Raw genomic sequence first — 25,876 nt, forward strand, 5'->3', positions numbered from 1 at the left:
AGGCAGGTAGGATAACTATAGACATGTTCATGAACCTCAGTTCAGCAAACAACTACTGAATGTCTGAGGAAGAGCTCATAAATTACAGCTGTATCCCAGGTAATTTAAGACCCCTGGAGGTCTTTTCACACTCTGGACACCTCTGGTGTCATGGGGAGCAGTACAGTACGTGTTCACAACAGTGGGCTTGTGATTAAAAGGTTGCTGGCTGAAATACTGGGGTCAACAGAGTGATTTCTCCATTGGTCCCAATGGAGAAGGATCATCTACTAGAGCAGCCCTGTTAACCCCTACGTAGATATCAGCCCTGTTAACCCCTACGTCATGTTCTTCAAACTCCTGAGCATGTGTGCACAGATGAGGCCAAAGTACCCCAAACTGCTTCATCACAGTGCAGTCGTAATGCACACTGACCAACTCCTAAACACCAGGTGATGCTATGTGACAGCATTTGAGCAAGTAAAATACCTAAGACTCAAGGGTCTGTCATTGTTATTGTGTCTTTGTTCCCTGAAATGTCGTCAAGGCTCCACCCTTGACCGGGCCAGCCGGAGAGGTTAAATGTTCCTTTTAAAGCCTCATTATCATTTCAATCTTTGGAACAATGTGGAAATTTTGCATTGCAATAGTGACGGAGAGTTCAGAAGAAAAGCGTGACTTTCTGAAAGTATCTGGAGAGTGTGTGATGCTGTGAAGTGAAGGACACCCCACAGTTTGATTCACACTGTTAGTGTTCCCCCTGAGTGACTCCCCAAAACTGCCACAACCCAAGCTGATGAGAAGCTAACAGAAATGTGATCTGAACTCTTACGGGACATAAGCTTCTAATGAGGAGGGAATACGACGACAGAAGGAAGCTTATCGGGATGTTCATGACTTTGTGCTTCAGCTTTTCAAACAGCTACAGTATAGAGGAAGGTGGACGGGAATCCAGGGGCGGCGGGAATCTTCACTTCCTACGTCTGTGTGTCTGGCTGCAGCGTGTTCAGAAAGCTGAAAACTTCTACACCGAGATTTCCCTCCATAACGGAAAAATCTCTCTCCTGGGTTCTATTGAAGTGGGCATTTTTTTACGCAAGTCATTCTTTTAAGACTCTCAGACAGAAGTGCCACTACCCTTATGAGACCTGTAAACAAGTGGGAAATTCTCAGAAAGCAACACAAATCAGTAAATTAAATCTCAGTCCTCACATACGTATACAGTAGCAGTGCATTGGTGTAAAACCTCAATATTTATTGTGTATGTTAAGGACCCGAAATTACCCAATATCCAAGATATTTTAAAAAGCATGCATAATTGATTTTGCTGGTTCCAAGTCACATTTCAGACATTAATTACATTTGGCACTATCAATGGCACTATGACACAACCTATGGTTTATCCAAGTTCAACATGTAACATGTAATGCACACACTGCCACATGTACAGATCACATGGTCCAGTATTGGCCAGTACGGAATTATTTTGTCTGTACCATTTAAGAATAACATTTTTCATTTATAAATAAGTGCTCGTTTGATGTAAACTGTTAATTTGATACCCCCCCCCAAAAATAAAAAAAAGCTGAGAAGCCCTAATTCTGTCCAAACCAGCACTGGCTGTTTCTGGTACGTAATGCAAACAAATGAGTTAAATGGTGAAACATTAGGCTAATATTTGTCTCACAGACTTCACCCCTTCACTGGAATGGAAATGCAAACATTACAAACAAAACAAATTTGTTTGTCACCCAAAAATCAAACAAATGGGGAGAGATTCACACTCCTGGGAACAGGGATACAATCCAAGGTACTTCTGTGGGAAGCAATTATGTTTTCTTGCTAATGTCAGTTAATCACATGCTAATTGTGTGATTGACTTAACAGATGGATGTTGCAAGTGTGAAACGGAGACATTTATGGATCTCCCGTGGCTGCCAGGCAGAACGCCAAGGCCTTTGTAACTGAACAATGACCGAGACCCACAAGCATAGAAATTACCTTCAAACAAGCAAATAATTAAGAGGAATGAACCAGCTAATGACAGGTAAAGGAAATGCCAACCTGAAGCCGAACGAATCTTCACAGGGATAGGACCATCGCCCAGCGTTTGGTCTTATGGACGGGACCATGGCCCGGTCCTTGTTTGTGTGGATGGGACCATCGCTTGGTCCTTGCTTGTGCAAATGTCACCATAGCCCGATCCTTGTTTGTAGGGACGGGACCACCCCCCAGTTCTTGCTCATACGAACGGGATCATAACCCGATCCTTGCTCATATGGACGGGGACCATCACCCGGTCCTTGCTTGTATGAACAGGATCATGACCCGATCTTTGTTCGTAAGACTGGGTTATGATCCTGTCCATAGTGTAGTGACGCATGCACAGAAAATACTCATTTTAAGATTCTCTAATTTTATGGTATCATTTACATATCTTGTTCAGGCCCCACCCATACATTGGAGACTCAGGTCAAACATCAGTCTATATTCTCGCCCAACACCTGCACAGAAAGGTGTTGGTTCCTTGGCTTACTGTATTAGCCCAGAAAAAGGTCACCTTGACAGCATCTGTTGGGTACTACGAGGGGAAAGGTGGAGGTTTCACAGCCTGCTCCCTGTGGAGCAGCTTAGTTCATGACCAGACACAAAATAAAGCAACGAAACAACCTCCCCCTTAAAGCCAATGCTCTGTGAGGCTTTTGTACAGTTCCTTCTTTGTGATTTTTTGCATCGTATTTCTTATCCTATAATGGAGGTAGGAAAAAAAAAAACTTCGAAAATGTAACAGGCTGCCTAGGATCCAAGACTGAGATTTTGAAATTGCAGCAAGGCATGGGAAAGCTGTTTGAAGGTGTGGCCTCTTCCACTGGCCCTGTGGATACCACCGTCGCAAGAAAGAAAAGCATATGGATTTGACGACGGCTGCTGATCCCATAGTCTGCCTTCCATCATACTGGTGTTGATGCACCAGGTGTGGTCCGGTTCCAGCCTGAGGGGTCTGAAGTGTTGAAGAGGTCCGGGAGCTGGCAGGACACTTCTGGGGAAATGATCTCCTCTACAGTAACATAGGTGCCAGCCAGAAAGCCTATGAAGCCCACGGTGGCGATGAGGAGGTCTTTCAGCACCATTCCTGGGTGGCACTTCCGGTCAGCGAAGGTTATGATCTCCACCAATGGGGGGAAGACCAGGGCCAGGGCAGTGCTGGACACCGCACCCACAAAGGAGATGACCAGATCCAGTCGAGGAATGAGCACAGCTGTCAGACCTGAGATGGAGGGGTGGCAGGAGAAAAGAGAGAAGAAAAGGAGAAAAGACAATTGGTTAATCTGCGGCCCAGCAAGAAACATCAGGGACAAAGACACACTGGATCAATTCAGGTTAAGAACCAAGCTCAAGACAAGAGAATGGCCTCCTTCTAGAACTGAACCCAATGATCATAGAATCTGTATGCTTATCCATGGCATGGTCTGCTTAAACTACAGCAATGCTGGGTTTGATGGCCTGAGGAACAGCAGGGGGGATATACCAAAACAAAAGCAAAAATGAAATGTAACTTTTCCAAGACCTACAAGCTGGAAGGAGGAAAGAAAGCTAAGTATGGCTGGCGTGGATGACAGTAAGATGAAAAAATTGACTGCTTTAGGATCACTATCGGATACCGGCGGGGAACTGTGACAGGATTTGGGACGTTGGTGATCCAACAGTATCAATGTCAGTCTAACTAGAAACATAACAAAGCACTAAAAGCTTCAAGAGAATCATCTGGGGTCTCCCAAGCTGAACAAGCATTAGGGAGTCCATTTCCAGCCAGTTCTTGAAATTCCAGAGACAATGGCACGCATGTCAATTGACTTTTTATGGAATGGAACGCCAGTGTTGCATTGAGAAAGCTGTCTTCATTCGTGCCACCTTCACCTCCGTCCAGGGACATCCGGCAGACCCCTACCCTTATGTCTGATTAACATCACTGCTGCAAAGGTTAAAAGAACCTCGGATTACATGCAAGGTCGGTACAGGGACAAGGTCAAAGCATTTTCAAAGAGTATCAGGGAAAATCTCGACTGTTGCCCCAGGTCCTAAATGAGGTTATTTTCATTTACAAATATTTCTAGATGGAAGAAGCAGGTACAAATTTTACCAAAGAACTATACATGTACACAGGTATTCAGAAACAAGCAGCCCACACTCATAATCAACACCCAGGCTTTTGAGGAGTCTGGCTGGCTGACCCCACCTTTCTCTATTCAAGCCATCAGAGGGATGGGTGAGGGTGGGGAGTCAATCTAAGCAGAGTGGAAAGTCAGTTACAGAATATGTACAGATACCAAGCACACTCTAAGTGGCAGGCGCTTAAGCATGCATGCAAATGAGCTCTGAGCACCTCTTCGCATCGCAGAACAAAGGAACAAAGTGAGATCAAGGGGGAAGCTGATCTACAAATCCCCAGTTGCTGTGTCCATTACTCAAACCTGCAATTTGTCCAATAAGGCTTTTTCTTACCGGTCCACAGAGAGATTCTTTCTCAGGACAGACGGTGTGCTTTAACTGCAAATAAGGAATGGAATGGTTTGCTAAAGAAACACTCACATACTCGGTTATGGTGAAATGCTCCGGAACAGCTGAAGAGAACCAACCCCACAGAAAGTTATTTTAGAAGGTACCTGTTTGCGTGAGCCACAGAGCAATAGGCCCCGCCCACCCAATCTGAGACGGCCTGCTGGGAGAGTGGCAGGGGGTGCGGAAGCACAGCACTAACAGGCCGTTTTGTCCATCATAGCAGGAAAGTGCAGGGCAGAGCACCCAGGAGCTCCAAGGCCTTTGGTCTCTGCTCTGTCTCCTGCAGACTCATGATTACCTCCAGAAAATGTCTACAATTCACAGTTATTTTTAAACTTGAAACCCCATGCCTTGAAAGATGGTTGTAAATCACAGATCATCATCTTTCGTAGGGGGGATTATTTCACCTCAAGGCCTGCTGTCACCTGACAAATTAGAAAAAAATTTAATTGATATACAGTATATTAACTGATCAATAATGTAATAGGTAATACACTGAAATTTTACAGAAAAGAGGCACTGAAATAGTGAACAGGAAGCAGACGGGACACTGAAACATCTCAAATGACAAATGTATGAAATGGCTGTGTCTTAAATGATTGGAATGCATGAAATGGCTGTGTCTTAAATGATTGGAATGTATGAAATGGCTGTGTCTTAAATGATTGGAATGCATGAAATGGCTGTGTCTTAAATGATTGGAATGTATGAAATGGCTGTGTCTTAAATGATTGGAATGCATGAAATGGCTGTGTCTTAAATGATTGGAATGTATGAAATGGCTGTGTCTTAAATGATTGGAATGTATGAAATGGATGAAATTCCTCAAATAAATGACTGAAATCTCTCAAGTGACTGAAATGCTTCAAATGAATGCCGTGTCTCCAATAACTATCTGAAACTATAAGTACACTTTAAGTACTATAAGTACACCTAGGGGCACAGAGGCACATCTAACTGATGCCGATGTCCATAGAGGAACCCCAGAGTGGCTTACAAATATATTATCGATTCCATTAGCAGATAACTCTGGAGCCAGCTGGGCTCAAAGTAGAGGCAGATGTTGTCCACAGAGATAGGAAACGCTGTGTGAGTTAAGTGCAAAACCAGAAATTGTTCAGCCAACCTTCCTGTCCATCCATCCTGTAGGAGGAGGGTGAGGTGGCTGAACTTCTCCCTGTGTTATTATGCTATACTGATGCCTGCTGTTGGCCAGATGCAAATAAAACTACGGGATTGACCGAAAAACACCCATAAATCTTGCAGATAACAGAACAAATGAACAAATACCAAACAAAGTAGTCTTCATGGCATCTGCATCTTGGTACCAAGAGTTTGGCAGTGCAGGGGCAGAGGGGGGCCTATAGTCGATGAAGTATATTAAGTAGATGACCCACTCAGCAAAAGTGAACTTCTGGAAAAAAACACAGTCAAGCGTCCAGTTCTTTTGTTTTTATATGCGCAAAGATGCCATCTTTCACATGTGTGTTTTCATGTAGAGACCCAGTCCCTGGTCCAGTACTCGCACTTGCACTTCCTGAACATATCGCCAACCACCCTACATCCTCTCATCCCTTTCTGCCCTCCTGTCCCCAAAGTCTCCCTGAGAACATTTTGTTTCCTGTTTTCCTTTTTGACCAATCTGCTCATCTGTCTGGCTCCCTCACAATTGCTCTGAGCCCCATCAAGCAAACAGCAGTCTGATTGGCTGAGGTGCAGCAAAGGGTCCAGTCAAGGGGATCTTTTTTCTGGAGTCCTGCATGAGAGGCCCATCCGTGAGAAAGTGTTTTCGTATCCTGCGACATTCCGAGTTTGGAGCTCTGCTCTAGTTTGCAAGGTGATCCCACTGTCACCAAAGGGAGAGGCCCCAAGAGATGGAGAGGGTGAGAGACAAGGAAGATTCCACAAAAACAAACGTTCCTTCGGTAATTCCGAGGCAGATTAAACTTTCTTTTTCCACAAAAAACAAAACAGCTCTGTAAAAAATAAGAACTAAAGCCACCCCCCTTCTCTCAAACTTTCGCAATCATTTTCTCTGTGATGCCAGGCAAAGGACTTATACTGTTTGTACAAATCAACCCTCAGGCAGATCTCTCCGACCCACAGCTGTGACGCCTGGAAATCAGGCTTGTTAACAATTCTGCACGTGGCGTTCGGCGAGTGGGAAACACTACAGCAGCATTTTGATAATCCTGATCTAACGGCCAGGGTGAATTAAACGGGATTTGAATGTGTTCTCTGAAAAAAAGTGATAATTCACCTCAATTCTGCATAAGAACCTCTCTAGTACTACTAAAGCCTTCTGGCGAGAATGATAAAAAAAACACAGTATAAAGAAAGATTTATAGCCACAAGAAGGGAAGAGGCACAATAAAATGAGAGAAAGACTAAATCTGTCACCACCAAGCTGTGTGAATCGCAATACCAGCGCTTCATCTAAAGCTTTAAGACGCAAGACAGCGGAATACGATATTTTCCCCAAAAAGTTCCCAGAGTATAAAAAGTTCCAGTAGTAATCACACTTTCCCAGAATTAGGATCTCAACAAATGGCAGTGCAACTGGGAAACAGGCTCCTGTTCCTTGGGACGGGACCAGAGTATGCCTGTAACTCGCTGTTCCTCCTCCTCCTCCTCTTCCTCCTCATCAGCTCTCCCCCGCTTCTCTGCATCTTTGCAAACAAGCATACCGATATGACTCTAATTAAGTAATTGACAGCTACGTAAATGCATACAGGGCCATTTGATTATGCATCTCCGCATTCCCAGCTGGAATTAAATGCACCAGAAGTTATATGTGTTACATTAGAGCAAACGCAGTTGTATACATGATGGAGTCCGCATTGCGATTGATACACGATGCTAAACATGCCGCGACTGCAAAAATGTTACTACAGGAATTGTACCAGTCATCATGCACCTTTTCATAGAGAATTTAATAGCTTTACATACAAAGCCTAAGGCAGGAAAGAATGACAAATGGCCTTTATACAAAAAGCATGAGTATTATTTGCTAAAGAAGCTTTCAACCTTCAAAACCAATTAAAGTCAGGAGGAGCTACAGTTTGACTCGTGGTACTTTAACACTTCTAAGTAAAGGCTTTTCACAAACTCAGTTTATGATTCTATTCAACAGTGATGTACTCAGACTTTTCGAGAGGCATGTGCTGCAACAGGGGTGTGGCCGTGTTCGGGGGGGGGGGACTTTCATTCGTCCAGGCAATGACCAAAATCCAGCCAGGCAGAGGGCAGAAGCAACTTTCTAATACCAGAGATGACGTCAACTTATCCAGCAGTGCCTCATAAATTGGAGGATAACCTCAAGTGACCTTCAACAAGAATGTAAACATTAAGTGGTGTGACATGCACTGCTAGAGGAGTTCATAGCAGGACTGAAGACCCATAAAGCAAGGAAGAAGCCTTTCATTAATGAGAAAGAGGGGAGAGCCTAGCTGGAGTTTGTAAAAAAAGAAAATATACAATTCACCCAGGCGCATACCCATAAATTGAGAAATTTGTGAAACTGAAAATTTTGCTGTGGTCTTAACTTTTTCCAGACCTGTCGTTTATTTAATCAGGTGGTAGACGCAGACACACTATGCCCGTGAGATTCCAGTCTGATCAGACCAATGTAGCTAAGGGGTCAGAGGGCAGCTCACACTGACATTCCGGGAAGCATTCGGAGAGCTGTTCCCTTCCTGTTCGCTGTACCCTTCCTGTTCGCTGTACCCGTCAGCGCGGCTGTGTGCTTCGTTAGAGATGAAGGAGATGGATCCTCAAAGGGAAAGAAAAAAATGCAAAAAATACAGAATGTATTTTATGATCGTCTGGGCTCTTCTGATTTGTACTAGCTGCTGCATGTAAATTTAATTTGTTTGGACTCCTTAGAAGTTCAGTTGAAGAAAGAATTGGAGGAACAGAGGCATATTAGGCAGGGATCAAATGAGTATTACCCTCTAAACGAGTTACTCCTTCCTACTTAGAAGGAGCTGCATGCAGTGTGTTAGTGCTCTGCTTTATGTATTTTTAATCGTCATTTGTTGTTATATTAAAGAGAGGATTCTGCCGTGCGACACAGCAGGTACGTCGCTCCAAAAGCAGCAGTAACGCAAAACGCATGTGTCACGTGTGCTCTGGTGCCTGATCAGCCGACACGTGTGTGAAACGTCAACGGAATCCGGTGTAGGCATTGATACCAGGCAGCATTTAATCCTGCTGGTAGCCAGACCAGTGGCCAGAAGAGACTCATAACGTCTCGGCAGGGAGACGTAGGTGTTCGGTTACGTCCGTCTTGGTATTTACACCAAACAAAAGGGAAGCTTATCGGGGATCTCAGCCTGGCAGAGAGAGACCAGGAAAAGCAGCTCGGATGGAGCTCAGATGTTCTTTATGGGAAAATTAATTTCCTGCTGGAGTAAAACCACACAGACAGCTTTAATGCTGCTTCTTTTAATCAAACTTCTGCACGCAAAAGACGAAACAGGAGGCCACCGTTTAACAACACCGGGTGCCTAAAAGGGCAGATTCTCCACATGTATCAAGTCTAAGGTAGAACAGCGGGAGTGGCATCCAATCAGGATGCAGCGAGACTCAGGACAGGCAAAGAGGGGCAGGACAGGGGCCTCGCCTCAGTCGTGGACAAATTTGTTGGTACCCTTCCATAAAAAACAAAAATCCACAAGTATCTCTGAAACAACTTGAAACTGACAAAAGTTTAATGGCATCCTTTATTGTTCATTCCATATTTAACCAAATCAGACTTTGCTTTTGATTCTTGATTCAGTTGAATATTTTATATAATTAATCAAATGAAAATGACACTGACAAAAAAAGATGGTACCTTTAATTTAATATTTTGTGCCACCACCTTCTGCATCAATCACTGCCAACAAGCGATCTCCGTGCTTCACAATGAGACGTCTGCATTGGCCAGCAGGTAGCTTGGCCCACTCTTCCTGAGCAAACTGCTCGAGCAATCTCAGGTGTGAGGGCATCTCCACACTGCAATTTTCAGATATTTCCGTAGATTTTCAATAGGATTAAGATATGGGCTCATGGGGGGTCATTTAAGAACAGTCCAATGTTGTTTTTTCTCAGCCATTCTTAAGTGCTTTTAGCTGTATGTTTTGGACGATTATCCTGCTGGCGAACCCATGACCTGCGGCTGAGGCTGACACTGTGCAGTGTGTTTCACACCAGGATGCCTTGGTAGTCTTGAGACTTCATTGTGTCCTGCACAGATTCAAGGCTGCCCGTGCTAGATGCAGAAAAGCAGCCTCCCCCCCCCCCCCAAAAAAAAAAATAAGCCCCCTCCATGTTTCACAGTAGGCATGCTGTTCTTTTCTTCTCTTTTAAAGCTTCATTCTTCCTTCTGTAAACACAGAGCTGATGTGTCTGGCCAAAAAGCTCCAGTTTTGTCTCATCAGTCCAAAGGACATGCATTTTGGCAAATTCCACAATGGATTTTTCTGTTTTTCTGTTAAAAGTGGAGCCCTCCTGGGTCTTCATCTGTGGAGCCCATTATTGTTCAAAATTGTCAATTTTTTGTGTACATTCTTATTTCTCCAAGCCGACTGACACCATGACCCCCCGATCAGTAAATTTTGCCTCCAGCACCTTGTTACATCGTTCTTAATTCTCTCTTGTTTCTCTTTTACCTCAGCCTACTGTGGGCTCCCACAGGAGTTAATCCAGCCCTGCCGGGGGCCATAACAACTGCCAGGCGGTTACAAATTACTGTAGGCACAAATGAGCCTGAAAAGACCGTGACACAATCACACCACTTGTGTAACCCTATCCACACACCACCACGGCCCCCCAGCCTCCAAACCCGTGTGAGAGTGCCCCGCCACAGCACGAAGAAGACGGGGGGGGGCAGGGCCTGCACTCGCACTTCCTGTTTGAAGAGGAAATGGAATCGTGCGCTTCGGCAGCGGCATTACATAACGGTAAGGAACAAAAAAAAATTAGCTAGGTCATCGGAAATGGGATTTGGTGCAGCCGTATTTTGTCAGACTTCAGAAGCTGCTTTGATGTAGATCTAAAATCAGCAGGGGGGGTGTCAGTGACTGAAACCTTCGAGATGCCTGCCCGGGAGAAATGGTTTAATCGGGTGAAGGAAAAAGCTGCTGTTTCCAGATTTCCAAAAAGAAATCTCTTGCCTCCTAAATGTGGAACTTTTGTGATCAGCAACATGACAGCGTTAATATCAGCAGTGCTTAACGCAAAACCCAAAACACAAGCACACTGGGGACATCCAGCAGCTGTGAATGAAGGTGCTCCAGGACAGGGGTATTGAAAAGAGGCAGCAACCCTGACATTTGGACTTATGGAGTTAAACACTACAGGCACAAAGAGCACAGTCACAGCCTGACAAAGGCGAAGGCACGAAGGAGGCCATTAAGAGCACCGCAAAGGACGTGTCCTTCCCGTTAACAAAAGACACTCCACTGTCACCCGTCTACTGGCTCTGATGGAGAAAAGCAAAGCCTTCGTCGCCCCTTGACAGCTCTCACACGAGGGCTGGGGAGGGGGGGGGGGTGTGGGCTGAATGAAAGACATCAAACAAAGGTCGTTTCGAATGAAGATGGGAAAAAAACTGAAATCGGACAGCCAGAATCAGGCTCCCCGTGTCCATCCTCCGCAAAGCACAATGCCATTTTGTGTGACGGTATTGTCACCGCCTGTCCTCAAGACCCCAAGCCACAGCCGCTTTGTGGCAGGCAGTTCATCCAGGTTGTCACACTAGTTTGGAGGGAGCCATTAACTGTAGAACCTCTGACCTCGGACAAACGGCGATTACCGCCTAGGAAAGGCACCAACACTCAATCAGCAATCAGGAGTCGGCATGGGTCTGAAGAGCGGGACAAAGCCAGTGAGGTTCTGAAGGAAAAGCAGAGACATGGAAGGAAGAGGTAAAAAGAAAAAAATGGCGGAAAGGAGGGACAGCAAAAATAAATCACTGGTACAGAGGAATCTCATGCTTCGGGATACGTTTGCCTGATGTGATTCGTGCCACGGGCCAGCTGGCAGTTAGCATAACATGCTTACCGGCATCAGATGTGGGAAAAAAAGCAGTGGGAAGTGGTTACATGATGTTGTGAGAGATGGCAGAATGTCCCCCCCCCCCACCACCACGGAGACAAAGGCGCTCATTCATCTTTCATGGGGGCAGCAGAAAGAGACACTAATGACCTAGATGCGAGTCCTCAAGGGGCCTGGGGGGCAGCACACTCTGCGGGGCTTAATTATCCTCCTAGCTTATTCACAGGACCCGAAGAGACCGGCACCACACGCCAGGAAGAAGGAGTGCCGATGATCACGCTGTTCAAGCAGGAGCAGATCGAAGATGCTTCAGGGTCAGCACCGTAAAAGGCCAGGCAGGAGGGTTGGGTCGGCATGATGGGAGATGACCCAGAGGACCTCGTAACCCAGATACCCCACTGCAGGTGTGTAAACACACATTCAGCTCAGCGCTCACTCGAGGTAATCATGGTCATATGAAACCAATCACAGGAGATCGATTCAAATTTACCATCTTGACAGTTTTTTAGAGATGTGACGAATTGAAAATAAAACGGGGAGCATGCCAGGGCCCGCAAGTACCAACGCCAAGCAAACGTTGGAGACATACAAGTATCCTACTGTAAAAAGGTACAAAACCGCGCCAGATCTGGGCCCCGGCGATGCACAGAAACTGCTGTGATTTGCATCCTTGCAGTTTACACTGTGAGGAAACAGGAATTAAATTGGTCATTACAAATGATTAATGGCTTTTAGAGTAATGCCATCAAGCAATTAGGAAATAATCAACACAAAGCAGATTTGTCTAACAAGCTGTCAAAACCATTCAATAACATGCCCCTGTGACATCAAACCGCTTTGGATTGTGTGTGAAAGAGATGCTCCTCCGATGAGAACCATGGGATGCAGAACCAGAAGAGCGACAGATTCATTCCCCTGATGGATTATTAAAAAATAACGGAAGGCAGGATCCTAAAAGGCTCAAAACCCAAATTCATATTCACACATTGTACATTTTCTATGCATTTTTAATTGTCTGGTACTTTTATGTTATGTCAGATTCATTTTTCTGTTTCACAGAAAAAAATTTGAAGTTTAAAAATTCAGAACCTCATGCGCTGTGAGATTCTACCACCAGGGGGGGCACGTCTGTGCCTCATAGCTGTACCTGACACATAACAGGATGGTGGCGCCCTCCAGCTCAGCTCCAGATCAACCGGCATCCATTCCAGGGCTCGTGCCTCATATGTTTGAGACCCAAAGTCCAATTCGATTATGGCATTTTCTGTGAAAATTCTTAAAAGCTGAGTTGTCAATGCAACAAATGCATGCCCTTCTGAGCAGACCCTCCAAGATGGCCGACAGCAAGCATCTCGCACGACAATCTTTCAACACGGCAATGTGAGCCAGGAGGACTTTCCCACCTGGACACCAGAGTCTGTCTGCCTACAGTATGTCTTCACTCGCACAGATTTGGTTCAGCTGCAGTGGGGGCCTTCGCAGATCCCAGATGTCCTGTGTCACTGACCCTGTTTGAAAATGCTATGGTTCTGGTAAAGCTACATTTTTGCCTGCTTCCAGTGCAGTACGGCTGACACTGGAAACACCCACAGCATTTCATGAAGGAAATATCTGCGTGTGTTTTAGTCCTGGAGCAGGAAAACAAGGTCTCTCTACCCCAGTGAGGATGTAATACCCTATCAAGTAGAGCAAAAGGACAAAGGTCACACTCGCAAAAAAACAGTTCCTCTTCTACTTACTGTGGCCATTGTCAAAAATAAGCATCAGCAAATGTGATTAGCAAAACATTTCAGCTCTACTGACCTTAACCTGAACAGAGAATGGTCAACAGAGGACAACAGGGATGGAAACCACATTCGAACCCACAGCCGCAATAGGTGCGAGGCCTCTGGGGCATATTAGCCAACAAAAACATAAACAAACAGATAAGGGCATCTGAAAACAAAGTGCAGTTTGAATTTAGGCCGACGATCTCCTAGCAGAAATGTTTTTAAAAGCCTTCAGGCAGACCTCCGTGTAGGCAGGCAGATAAACAACTCAGTCAGATAAACAGGCCTGTGGCCTTGAAGAGCTCATGAAGCCCAGGCGGACAGCAGCCTTGCCTGGCGGCTCCCATAATTAGACGGCCAATTACGCAGACGAGGCGGCCGCAGAGGGCAGCGTGCACCATCCCGCGCCACACAGCGCTGGGACCACTTGAAAGAAGGCTAAATTAATTTTGCATTTTGATGCCCAATTATCTTTTTTTAAGTTTTATTTTCAGCAGCGCTGACAAAGGCCCCCCCATGTTTGCAGGCTGCCCCTATCCCCCGCCTTTCCCATTCGTTTGCAGGCCTCCTGTGCCGTCCCACATTCCTGCTTGTTTGCAGGCGGCCCCTGTCCCCCCATACCCATTCTTTTGCAGGCTGGCCTTGCCCCCCCCCATTCCTGTTCGCTTGCAGGCCTTCTATGCCCCTTCAAATGTCCACTCATTTGCAGGTTGCCTCTGCCCCATTCCCACTCTTTTGTAAGCCGCACCCCCCCATTCCCACTCTTTTGTAAGCCGCTCCCCCCCATTCCTGTTCGTTTGTCATCTGTGCCCCCCCCCCCCATTCCAGCTCGCATTCCAGCCACCCCTGCCCTCGTACGGCCTCCTGACTTTCAAACATCTTTCCGCATCACCTTTTCTGAACACTCTCACTTCCTGGCTTTCTGACTTTCACATGGGTCTTAGATCAAAACTTTTAAAATGCTGAAAAAAAAACATTTCCAAAAATTGGATCTGGGGAGGGAAAAACAGGCTGGTGTGATAAACCCCCTTTCAAGATTTCCTGTAGTTTCGGTTTTCACAAAAATTGACTTGAATGCCTTTATTGTCTTTCCACAAGTAGTACAAACAATGATATCACCCTACATATATGCTGCCCCGCTCTCCTATGAGGCAAACACACGTGCGGGTGAGAGAGAAGCCTGTGGTCTGACAGCAGAGCAAGGCCTTGCTCAAGAGCCCAACAGTGATATTATTACATTGCCGGCTACAGGATTCAAACCGACGACCTTCCAGATGCGGGTACAGACCCCTAACACCGCCCCAGGAAGCGTTTTACATTCAGTCTCCTCATTATTCCGCCACCGGCAGTTTAACCACACACTGTTCCTCGCCTCCGATTCTGTGAACAGCCGCAGGCAGAGGTGATTAACCGCCGATCCGCGGATCACCTAAGCGGCCTATGGGAGGCGCTGGTGCTTATGCCCTCCCAGCTGCACATGGCTGTTAGGGCTAAAGAAATCCGTCGCGGGCTGGAATTCCGAACCCAGCTCTCACTTGCACCCACTAAATGTTGTCCTGCTCCTGCAGAAACTATGCATATTTTGTCCTGCTCCTGCCCGCATATCATAAGCCGTGTCCTGCTCCCATGCACGTAATGGAAAAACATTTCGTCAGACTATGCTCCTTTTCAGGTGAAGAATAAACAAACACCAGTAGCCATAGCAAATAGGTTCCATTTAATAGTTAAAATAGGTTACGTTTTGACATAATAGTAGGCTAGTCATACACATGGGTATATTTAGTATGCGAATAGCGTTTGCAATAACAGGCGATAGATATGCACAAAATCCACACATTTCTGTGTTGTGCCATTTCGCAGCGTAGTTGGCACCGATTTGCCTGCACTTGCAGTGGATGCCAGGGCATTCTGGCCTTTCAAAACTGAACACAAGTGGCATTTTAGCCCTGAAGTGTCAGACTGGTGCCCAGTGTATGATAGCGCTTTGTTACATTTGTCACAATGGGCAAAAGGCAAGTGGTTCCCATTGTGGTCACTCACAATGAAAATGGGCTGCCAGATATCTGCTTTCCCCTTAGTTTGACATTATGTTGTTAAACAGTTTTAAATTCACCTTCCCTTAACCAGACACTTACATCCTCGCGGGTTAAAGAATTTCACTCTGGCTCTGCCATCATTAGCTGGGCGCTCACGGGAGTGACGAGGGACTTTCAAAATGCCGTCGTCCTTCCAGGGTAGGCTGGCTGAGTAAAAAACAAATTCGGCATAGTAGCCAATTTTTCTTATATTTGGTAAAATTTCTAATTTAACTTTCGAACATTTATTTTCTCTGTTCATTCACAAATTGAAAATGGTTGTCAAAAAATAAGGGGATGAAAAAACACATAAGCGAACCTGCAGAGACACAGGCTACCTTTTTGGACAGAAACCCATCAGATACCGAGTAACTCTCCATGTGGTACAGGACAGAAATCGACCTACAAGCATATGAAGCTGTAGGAAAGCTAAACCGTCAAGCAGATCGTTAAACAAGCAGGACCCAAGCTGAGATGCGGGCGTCCCTTACTGCACAGAGAGCTCCCTTTCTCTGGCCCAGTCTATCACCGCCTGATTGGAAGCGTCCCCCAAGATTAGTGCTTTCGAAATCCACAGGGAAACTGTGGTACCTCACCACTACTCACAAGAGCTGCACAGAAGCAGAAAAAGAACAGAATGCTACATACACTGAAAAATGGCACCGTTTAAGCAACATTGCTCTGCATCCTGCCTGGGTCACGATCCATTTCATTTTATGAAAACGAGACCTCAGCCAGGCTGAGCTTACTAATAACAAATAGGATATGTCACTCACTGACCCAGCTTAAATTCCCAACACCAGAGCCCCCCCAGCCCACATAAGTCCAATAAATCTCTTTTGCACTGTCTATCAGGTCTTGCTTTGTAAGCATACTTCTCAGTTCCTGGACTATCATGTTATTGGGCTTTTGGAAACCAAAAGTAATAGTCTAACCACTGCCTGCAGGGGGCGACATTGAGGGGAGGGGTGGTTGTCACTGGCAGAAGCAGACTTCCACAGGTAGCCTGACCCTCCTGCTGGAGCATCGGTGGCAAGAGCAGCGTGGGGTCTTGATGTAAATAAAGTCTCGCAGTTTCTTTGGGAGCATCACAGGAAATCACAATGGAGAGCAGAGTGAATCAGGCTAGGAGAGCGAGGGAAGGTGGGAAAGGAGCAGAAGGAGAGTGGCAGCAAACAGCACGAAAAATGGGGGTGGAGGTGGCCGAGGAAGAGAGCAAATATGGAAGGTTCATAGGGAAAAAAAAAAGCAGGGAGACAAGGAGGGAATTCGGGAGGGAGGGGCTGAAAGGTCCAGGAGGAGTGGGGGAGCATGGAGAGCGGGAGCCATGTGGACAGCTGATCTGCCAGAGCGGGCATGAAAAATTCACATGTTTATACACCAGTAACGATCAACTGAAACATCATCCCAGCGCGAGTTCACCGCAGGGGGCAGGGGGCCGCAGAGAGCAATGTAAGCGCGCACCTTGTTTACTGCCAGGAAGGGACCCCTCAAGCCAAAGTCCAGAGGAACCGGCCGCCGCTGAGCCCAGCTACAGCGTGACTGTGGCTTTTGTTATTTATACTGGGAAGTAAACTGAAAAAGCAGCAGGTATAAGTTCCTGAGCATCAGGGAGCCCCCATGACTCCAGCGGCATCATGAAAGAAAGCCAGTGACACTTCTTCCACACTTTATCATTGTTATTGTCACCAAACCACGTTCGCAATACTGAGAGTCACTCAGGTCTGGATATTTTTGGAGCAACACTTCCCTGTAGAATGGACATCAGCATTCACCCAGACATGGGCATGGCTGTTCGGAAATTGCCACGTACGTTACTACGCAGCTCAAAACTATGATTCACACAATGCATAAAACTTACTATGAAAATACAATGGTAGTGACCCCATGTTTTACAGCTTGCGAATGCGGGGAAGTGTGACCTTTGTAGACAGTAAATTTGAGCCCCCCCCCCATAAGGCCAACGCAGAATGTCACGGGATAGTTATTGGTACTGCACACACATATATTGAAACAGCCTGTTTACAGATGGATGTGATGCACAGCCATGTGATCAGGGACTCCAGCCTGAGAGCCCCCGCCCCCCCCCCATCTTCCAGCATGGGTTAAGTTCCTATGGCAACACAAACTCTGTATAGATCGGGGCGTCACAGCTCCTATGTGTGACCTGGAAGCAAGTTGTGGGGGTTAGGTTTGGCTGATGGGAACCCAGTGACAACCGGGATTGCTGTTTGCCTCAGTATCCCCACCCGACCCCCTGGGTAAGCCCATTGTCATGGCAACCTCCACCTCTGCAAAGACCTTTCATTATGTTAAGGAGACTTTAGCGATGGCCGAACAGAGAGCTGCTGAGGACACGCGTACAAGCACACAAACATATAGATTCCCGGAACATTCCAGAAACCCGTGCTGTGACTCGGAGGCAGGGGGAAAGCCAAAAAGGAGAGGGGGACTATTTTATTGATGAGTGCTCCATTAGCAGGCTTTTATCCTGACCTCTCCCCAGGAGCAAACCCACCGAGAATGTGTCCCTCTCTGAAGCATTCACTTTACGGAGGGGTCCTTCTTGCCGGATGAAGCTGCCTGGCACCACCAGGAGGAATTTCACAGCCAGGCCGGGCGTCTTTGAGCTGGAGCCAGCCAGGGCGTGCCAGTGATCTCTGACTGGGGAGCCGGTACATGGGGGGGCAGCGAGAACCCGGTGCAGAGAGGCTTCACTACGTGCTTGGCTGAGCAACGAAGAGAGGCAGCAAATTCAGACTCCCTAAAATAGCCCTGGTGCTGATTGTACTCTACTGAGGCGTCCGGAGGGGGGGCACAAAGGCATGCTCCATCTCTCCATCTGAACTTTCCACACTCAGTCCTCTCCTTTCATCACTCCTCATCCTCATACTTTCTCATCAGTCTTGTTTCTTCATCACTCCTCCCTCTCATCCCTCTCTCACCACAGTCCCGTCTTTTAATCATCATTCTGTCTCATCCCTCTCTTCATCATCAGTTTCTGCTAGATTCCAACTGTAGAGACAAGTTTGCTGGGGACATGGGCCTTAAGCCTCTGAGGTTTGTGTAGTGAACTGAAATGACAGACTCTCTGCAATCGTCATGGGAACAGCAGCGGGCAGTCCGGGTGAGTCGGCCAATGCCTCACCCAACGCCACTTTCATATCGGCTCACCTTACATGTGACCCGCCCTTCTTCCCTTGGTCTGGCTCCTCGGTGTTTGATTGGCACAGATTATAACAAGGTGCCCATTCATTAACAAGTGAGCGCCCCATGCAGAGGGCCGCTAACGAGCTGCCTGTCCGTTAGCCGGAGGGCTGACTCTAATTAGAATCACCTCTTAAATGAAACATTCGCCATTGATTAAGCCTCTAGCTTCATCAAAACAAACTCATGAAAAGAAAGTAAAGTAGTAAATAAAAAAAGTTTAGTGGAGGCAGAGTGCAGCGGGCGCCATTCTCAGTTACCCCCCCCCACCAACCACCCACTACCACCCGGGCTTGTAGAACGTAAACAGTATCAGTATTCCTGATATATTCTCCAGCTCATAGCTAAGGGAGGCACCTGTCCTGGCTTTCCCAGTATTGTCCTCCTTTTTGGACAACTATCCTAGAAAATGTTTATCTTTCCCTGGGACAGACATTGTCCCAGTTTTCGTGAAAATGAACTTAGAACGTCGTGGTGTGAAATAACAAAACCTCACCTGGTTTCCTTTTGCTTCTACTCCGTTCTCCTCCTGGTTGTGTATCTACATGTAACCCTGTGCCCATAAATGGTTAAAAACAGGTAAAACTCAGCGAGGACTGAGTAGCAGAATTTGACTGGTAGCAGAAATATCAAAGCTTTCCTTATAGCTGTCGGTCTGCCGCGTGCTTCCACACCCCCAACCTCACCGAGAGTTCAGTCCCTACTAGAGGTAACAGTTCTATTTATTTAGTCAGTTTTGTGAAATGGGGGGGAGAAGGACAAGGAGGATGAGAAAACAAAAATCAGACCCACCAGCAAGAAAAAAACGATTTCAACCCAATTCAGACTGGGGTGAAAAGAGAAAACATTCCTGAATGAATGAGGCCAAGCAGACACGTTCTCTGCCACCTGTGTTTTGTGTCCAACCAAAATTTCAGTTAAATATATGAAGGAAAAGCAGCACTGAAAATTATGCGAAAGCGAAGAAGAACCAGAGTTTTGTTTTACGCAATCAATAACCTACCCATTGCAACATTTAGTCAAAGCAGAACTTAATTAAACCGGATTAAACTTAAAATGATCGCATTCACTCACTGACAGCAGGGATGTCTGCAGGCAGCAGAAAAGGAGAGAAATAAACATGGAGGAAGACGTGAGAATGTCAGTGATAGGCCTCCCATATTGATTAATGTTTATAATCCATTTAGGCCTACCACTGATGACGATTTTTCTATGGATTAATCTATCGACTATTTTCCTGATTAGTCGATTAATCTAAAGAATCCAGAAAATCATACTGACAACAACAAAAATGTCATCGGAGACTTTAGATGATAAAATGTTCGGCCCCGATACGGACATCATTTTCGCCCACGATACAATAAGCAGATTAGTAATATGCCTAAAATATTAATGAGAGGCGTACTGTGACGCCCAAAAGCTATATATATAAATTAGGTGTAAATGCTTATTACATTTGGTTAGCGAAGCGGGCCGCATGTTACTCTGGTTAAACTAGGTAAGGAGATGTTGGTGGTGTGGTGGCACTTTTTGCAGTGACGGCCTAATGATTAGGGAAGCACACTTGTAATTGAAAGATTTCTGGTTCAAATCCCTGACCAGCAAAGTACCACTTAGGTACCCAGAGCAATGTACTGGCCCTGGGTGCTGAATGAGCTGCTCGGTGTGACACATGGGTTAAATGCAGAGGACACAGTTCGGTGTAGTGTGTCAGCATCTTACAACTAATCACTTTTTAAAGTACTACACTTCGTTTTGTAAATATCCTGTAGTTTTCATTTTTTATTTCACTTCATGAATTATTTACTTTTATTTAGTGTCCGTTTACGTTTCGGTTTTAGTTTAAGTCCAACGTGCAGAAACGCACACCCTGTCACCGTCAATCAACGTAGAATAAGCCCAGATTCTAACCTAAAACATTTTCTTAAACACCTATTTAATGGCGATTCTAAGGTAGTAGGCAGACAACTTTCCAGCTTTAATGATCAGTGTATCTAGCAGCTACAATGGCAAATATATTATTGATATATATATTAATACTAAAAATCACACCATACTAATAGTAATTTAATAAACATCAATAGACAATTAAGGTGGTTAAGCCAATTCTCGTGCCACTGTGGTATGCCATCAAACTAGGGGGCGCATCTGCTAAACAGAGACCGGTGCTTCTGGGGCAGCTGGGTGTTAAAGGTCAGACTGGCATGAGAAAATCAGCACTGGGACCCGCCGCTGCCATGTGTCAGGGAGGTGTGTATGAGCCACGGCGCCCAGCAGCCACGCTCCGGGAACGTCCCACACCCATCTTTCCTCGTTCCTTTCTCCCATTCTCTCAATCAATGATGTAATAGGACTGTGGATTTCAGCCATGCCGAATTCCCTGATGTGAGCAGAGTCGGGAGAGCACACAGCCATGGCATTGTTAGCATGATGGATGGGGGTCAGGCCATCAGTCACAGCCGTGGGCCATTCAATGGAGAGGTAATGGCGGGGGAGGCGGGGGGCAACTGGCCGAGGCCGGGCAGCAGTAAAATCATAGGGCGCAGGAGCAAAGCAGGAAGCAGGACCTGAAAGGCTGAGCTGCTGCTCACTGGACCAGTGGTACTTCTGGTTCTCGCTCCGATCTCCTCAAAAGCCCCAACCTTGCAGCCCTGGTACTGCCCTTCAGTGCAAAAACCTTTGCCAATGTCTGTCACGAACCCTAAGAAAGATTAATGTCCTATGGATGCTCAATATGGGCAAATAAAGAGGCTTTCCTTGTTACTCAAAAGTTCAGCCCGAATCCTGCAGCATGAAGATTTAAAGACAACCAAGTTAAGTTCTCAAGGTGATCATTTCTGAGATAAGAGACCCGAGGATCAGCGGGTGAATGCGAATCATATGGAGTCTAGCAAAGAGGGCCGGCTCCAGAAGAGGTGGGCAGGGCCTGGGTCGAACCTGGTTAGCAGAGGCCAGCCAATGGGAGGACAAATCCGCGCCAGTCAGAGCAAAGTCGCAAGCCGTCCCCAAAAGCCAGTCGGGACGCCGCAGAATTGTACATAAAGCACTTTCTAGCTTTAATACTGACATTTAATGTAGGTTTAATGCCGTGCAGTGGGAGGCAGAAAGGAAACGCGCTTTCTGGTGACTTGTGGCCGGTTTGACAGGTGGTGCTGGGGTAATGTGCTGCATTGAAGGTGCTGCTGTTATGGAAGCAGAGCACCGCCCTCCTAGAAGAAAAAGGGGGGGGGGGGGGGGGGTGCATAATCCTTCAGCTGAAACTCAGCAAATTTACATGCCAGAGAAAAAATTATGCCTCCTCCGCATTTAAAATTCCTTGCAATCTTTTGGGAGCCAGTTCTACCAGTCCTACCCCCTGCATGCATCTCCTAAAGACAAAGAGGGGCTTGGTCTCGCCCCCACTGAGCAACAGCTCAAAGAATTACAGCTGGGCTCCGTGTTTATGGTGTGTCTGCATCGCGGAGTCGAGCCCCCAAGCACTGCAGCTCATTTCTGAAGTATAAAGTGGTGCACTGCAAAGTCGCAAAGTCTGCAAACATAAACAAAATGCCCGTGCCCCTCCCACCCCCGCTGCCAAAAGTTCTGTCAGCACTTGAGCTGCCAAAATGCCTGCTGCGGGGGGCAAAGGATCAAGTGCAGCAGCACAGAGATGACACTCCCCGCTTTCACTTGTGTCAGACCTAGATCCTAACTATGCCCCCTGGTGTGTGGATGAGGTGAGGGTACCAGTTGGGTGGCAGGCAAGTATGGTGGGGGGGGGGGGGGGGGGGGGGGGGGGGGGATTAGACTATAAGATCACCAGCATGCTCCCCCAGTGGAGCAGTCCGCAAACACGTGCATATGAAGGGACATTTCCCAGGTCCTTGTTAGCCAGCTGCCTCATACTGACTGTAATCCAACACCAAGCTCAGCCACCCAGGAGGGGTTACCGGTGAGGACACCCGAACCCCCCCCCCCCCCCCCATACCCCAGTGCATCTTTACAGCCACAAAAAGAGGCTTCTATTTACCTCAGATCACCATGGTTACAGTTTAATAAATTCAAATCCCATTTAGCCAGGAGCAAAATTTGAAAAAAGCAAGGAAAGGGGAGCTGAATCGCAAGGTAAGTCACATTGACGCTTTATCGACAAGCTGCCCTCACGGCCGCGCTGCTCAGTGAGCCTCCGGAGTCAGGGGTGAAAGGGCACTGGGCATCGGAAATCTATTACAAGAGGGGGGGGAGGGGTGTGTGTCTGTGTGGGAGGGGGGTGCTTTACAGAGGAGGACTGGATAGACAGTCAGGTTAGCGGACCCAACAGTCTACTGGCGTGGTAAACATGCGAGGGAGGCCAAGGAACAGGAGGTGAGGGAAAGTGGGACAGAAAGTGAGTCAAAGATTTTTTTTTTTTTTTTACTTTTCACCAGTCTTCATGTATCCAGTCGTTAAAGAAACCCAACGCAATCGGCACGATGGGTTGTTGCCACAAAACAAAAGGAAGAAAAAGAACAGGAGAGAGGGAAGGAGAGAGAGGGAAAGAGAGAGAGTGAAAGGGAGTGAGAAGTGAAGAAAGGGAGAGAGAGAAAGAAAGGAAGAGAGAAGCAAGGGAGCCTGAAAGAGAGGGAAAGAGAGAGGAAGCAAGGGAGAGGGTGAAAGAGAAGGTGAGAATGGGAGACAGAGAGAGAATGGGAGAGAGGGACATAGAGCTGACACAAAATCTGTAGATGTGAATCCTCAGTCCTGTGGACCTGCTCTCTAATAGGTCATAACTCATGTGTTATCATGTAGGACCCCCCCCCCCTGCTCGGTGAGGCATGGATATGAGCCCAGATACCCATCGTCAGTCGCATAATGAGCAGCCCTTATCAGATCAGGCCCCAGGAGGACGGGACGCAGCTCTGACTTACGCCTGTATGCTAAGCAGTCCTGGATAATCTTATCTCCCCGCTTACTTATCAGAACCTGGGCGCATCCGAGAAACAGAGGGGTTTGAAGGATGCCAGGGACCTAGTGCCCTCTGGTCAAGGTCGGCGTCCACAGAGAGACAAACGGCACCTGAAGGAGACCAGCCGCTCAGAACCCACCGCCGCACTTGGACTTCCTGGCTCCACACGTCTGCATTTTGCCCACTCTTGAATCGCCCGTCCATCACGCGGCTGTGCTTGTGACCAGAACTGTCAACTTACTGATTTCATCACCCTTCTCTGGAGAACGTGGGGAGATCTGAACCCCCACTGCTGGGTCTCTGTCCTTCTCTGGTCACTTCATCACTTCTGGCCTCCAGGGGTCACCTTTGTACATCTAAGCATCCCTCTGAGAGCCTGTGTCTTGCTAATGATCTCATCTGAGCAGAGCCCCCCCCCCCCCCATGTAACCTCTCATTGTGCTATATGAAGCACTCATTTATAATACATTATAAAAACCTTTATAAAGCAGTATCAAGCATTCTTAATTCTCATACAGACCATTATAATGGTGTCTATAGTGCATTACAGATGAGAGCTTCATAAAGTATTAATAATGCATAATAAAGAAGGCTATAATGTGTTATGCTTTTTTATAAACAGCCATGTTTATAATACTTTATGAATGCATCATAATTCATTATGAAGGTATGTATAATGCATATGCATCTGTATGATCTGTATAAAATGTTACCGAAGAATGGCACCCCCGGCCTGCTTCACAATGATGGGAATGGCAGGGTAACCAGCTCAGCTCTAAGCTGGGACCTTCTGCGGCGTCCTTTCTGCCCACGCTGGGGGTGGAGGGGATTTATCCTTCCTTCCAGCACAAAGTCACAGCGAAAGTTGGGGGAGGCACATGCCAGTGTTCTCCTGCCTTCTGGACTGTGGCACAATCCCACGCATGAACCCCCCACGCCCATCACGGCGAAAGATAACTGTCCCCACCCACATCATTAACTCGGCTGGGAGTTGGCTACTCCGTGTTTTTAAATCCATCTGGAATTGGGAGGTTTTTCCCCGGTATCCCATATCAATCCGGGGCTACCCTCTGAGCGATTAGCTCAACTCTGAAAAGCAATGAAGGCAGCAGCCTGCATCTTCAGAGCAGCCAGGGGATAGTACAGGAGGTCCTGCTCTGACCTCGATCCCAGCAGACCCTCCTGGCTCTCCTCATGAGATTTAGGCCCTCCAGTCTTCCTGGACGTCCCAGGCAGTTGAAGCTGCCCCTGGACTAGCGGAGCATTGTGGGGGTCATGTGTAATTAAAAGAGTTGCTTAGTTGTTTTGCTTAGACGTTTTCATCGCCTTCCCAGGAATGTGGAGATCTTGGTAAGAAGCAGGGGGAAACGGGGTCTAGGTGATGAAAGGGACCTCGCGGGGGCGTGACGAGCTCCGGCAGGCGATGGGACATCAAACACGGAGGCAGCGGCTAATGCGAGCCCATCTCTTGGCCGCGGTGTTTTTACTCAGCATTACTGCAACGTGAATTAACACTTCAAAACAGTAGCGAAAAGTGCCTGTGGTGGATCAGAGGATTCATTTAACACGGGCGTCTCGGCTCAAGCGGGCCTTTTATGTTTCTCTGCCATATAAAACGCACGTCTGTATTCACACAAATCATGATAATCCCGGCGTCCGTAATGCGAGAGTTTCAAGCAATGTGAAGACTTCAGCTTGGAGTCGTATCAAACACTGAATTTACCCAGAATGCCCCTGTGCGTGCTGCGCAGATCAAATATGAAAATAAATCCCCAATCATCGCCTTTAATCCTCTAGATAAGGAGCTGGGTCGGGGTGCAGCTGATACAGTTGGGGTCACGCATCATCACAGCTTAGGGTGAGCCAATTGAACCAATTATCCACGCTGCTTGGAGGGTGAGAGTTCAGATCTGGACATGCATAGGTTCCATCAAGCCAGATATCGGCACATAAAACTGAATCTAATAAGGATGTAAGTGGATCTAATTAGGTTATCGTTCTGGTGTATCTAAGTGCACCATTCTACTCAGTGTCGGTTTTTAGCGTTTCCTCTCTTGTGCCTGAGAACGTCAGCTGGGCATGGCCTCCAGGATCAGCGGCCTGCCCCCACCCTTCTGAGCGGCTGAGCAGAGGCCTGCCTACTTGTGCTTACTTGGGGCTCCCATGTCCCACATGCCGACAAACTATTTCTTGGGCTTTTTACATATCCTCCTGCCATGCTGATTCTTATTGCTCAATCTCTCAAACATGCTTGGGGACTGTCAAGTCAGGGAAACGCTGTATAAAAATTTAAATGAATTTCCTATCATCACTTCAGGCCC

General features: G+C 46.9%; 1 protein-coding gene across 3 annotated transcripts in view; it reads right to left on the reverse strand.

Moving 5' to 3' along the window:
* Window positions 1–1,213: 1,213 nt before the first annotated feature.
* Window positions 1,214–25,876, reverse strand: part of slc36a4 (solute carrier family 36 member 4) — a 78,071-nt gene continuing 53,408 nt past the window's right edge. For all 3 annotated transcript variants that reach the window (XM_048981793.1, XM_048981791.1, XM_048981792.1), the window contains one exon: window positions 1,214–3,247. In XM_048981793.1, coding sequence (XP_048837750.1) covers window positions 2,931–3,247 — 317 coding nt within the window. In that variant the 3' untranslated portion in view covers window positions 1,214–2,930. The remainder of the gene's footprint in view (window positions 3,248–25,876) is intronic.

The sequence above is a fragment of the Brienomyrus brachyistius genome, chromosome 17, assembly GCF_023856365.1.
Source record: "Brienomyrus brachyistius isolate T26 chromosome 17, BBRACH_0.4, whole genome shotgun sequence".
NCBI classification, from domain to species: Eukaryota; Metazoa; Chordata; class Actinopteri; order Osteoglossiformes; family Mormyridae; genus Brienomyrus; species Brienomyrus brachyistius.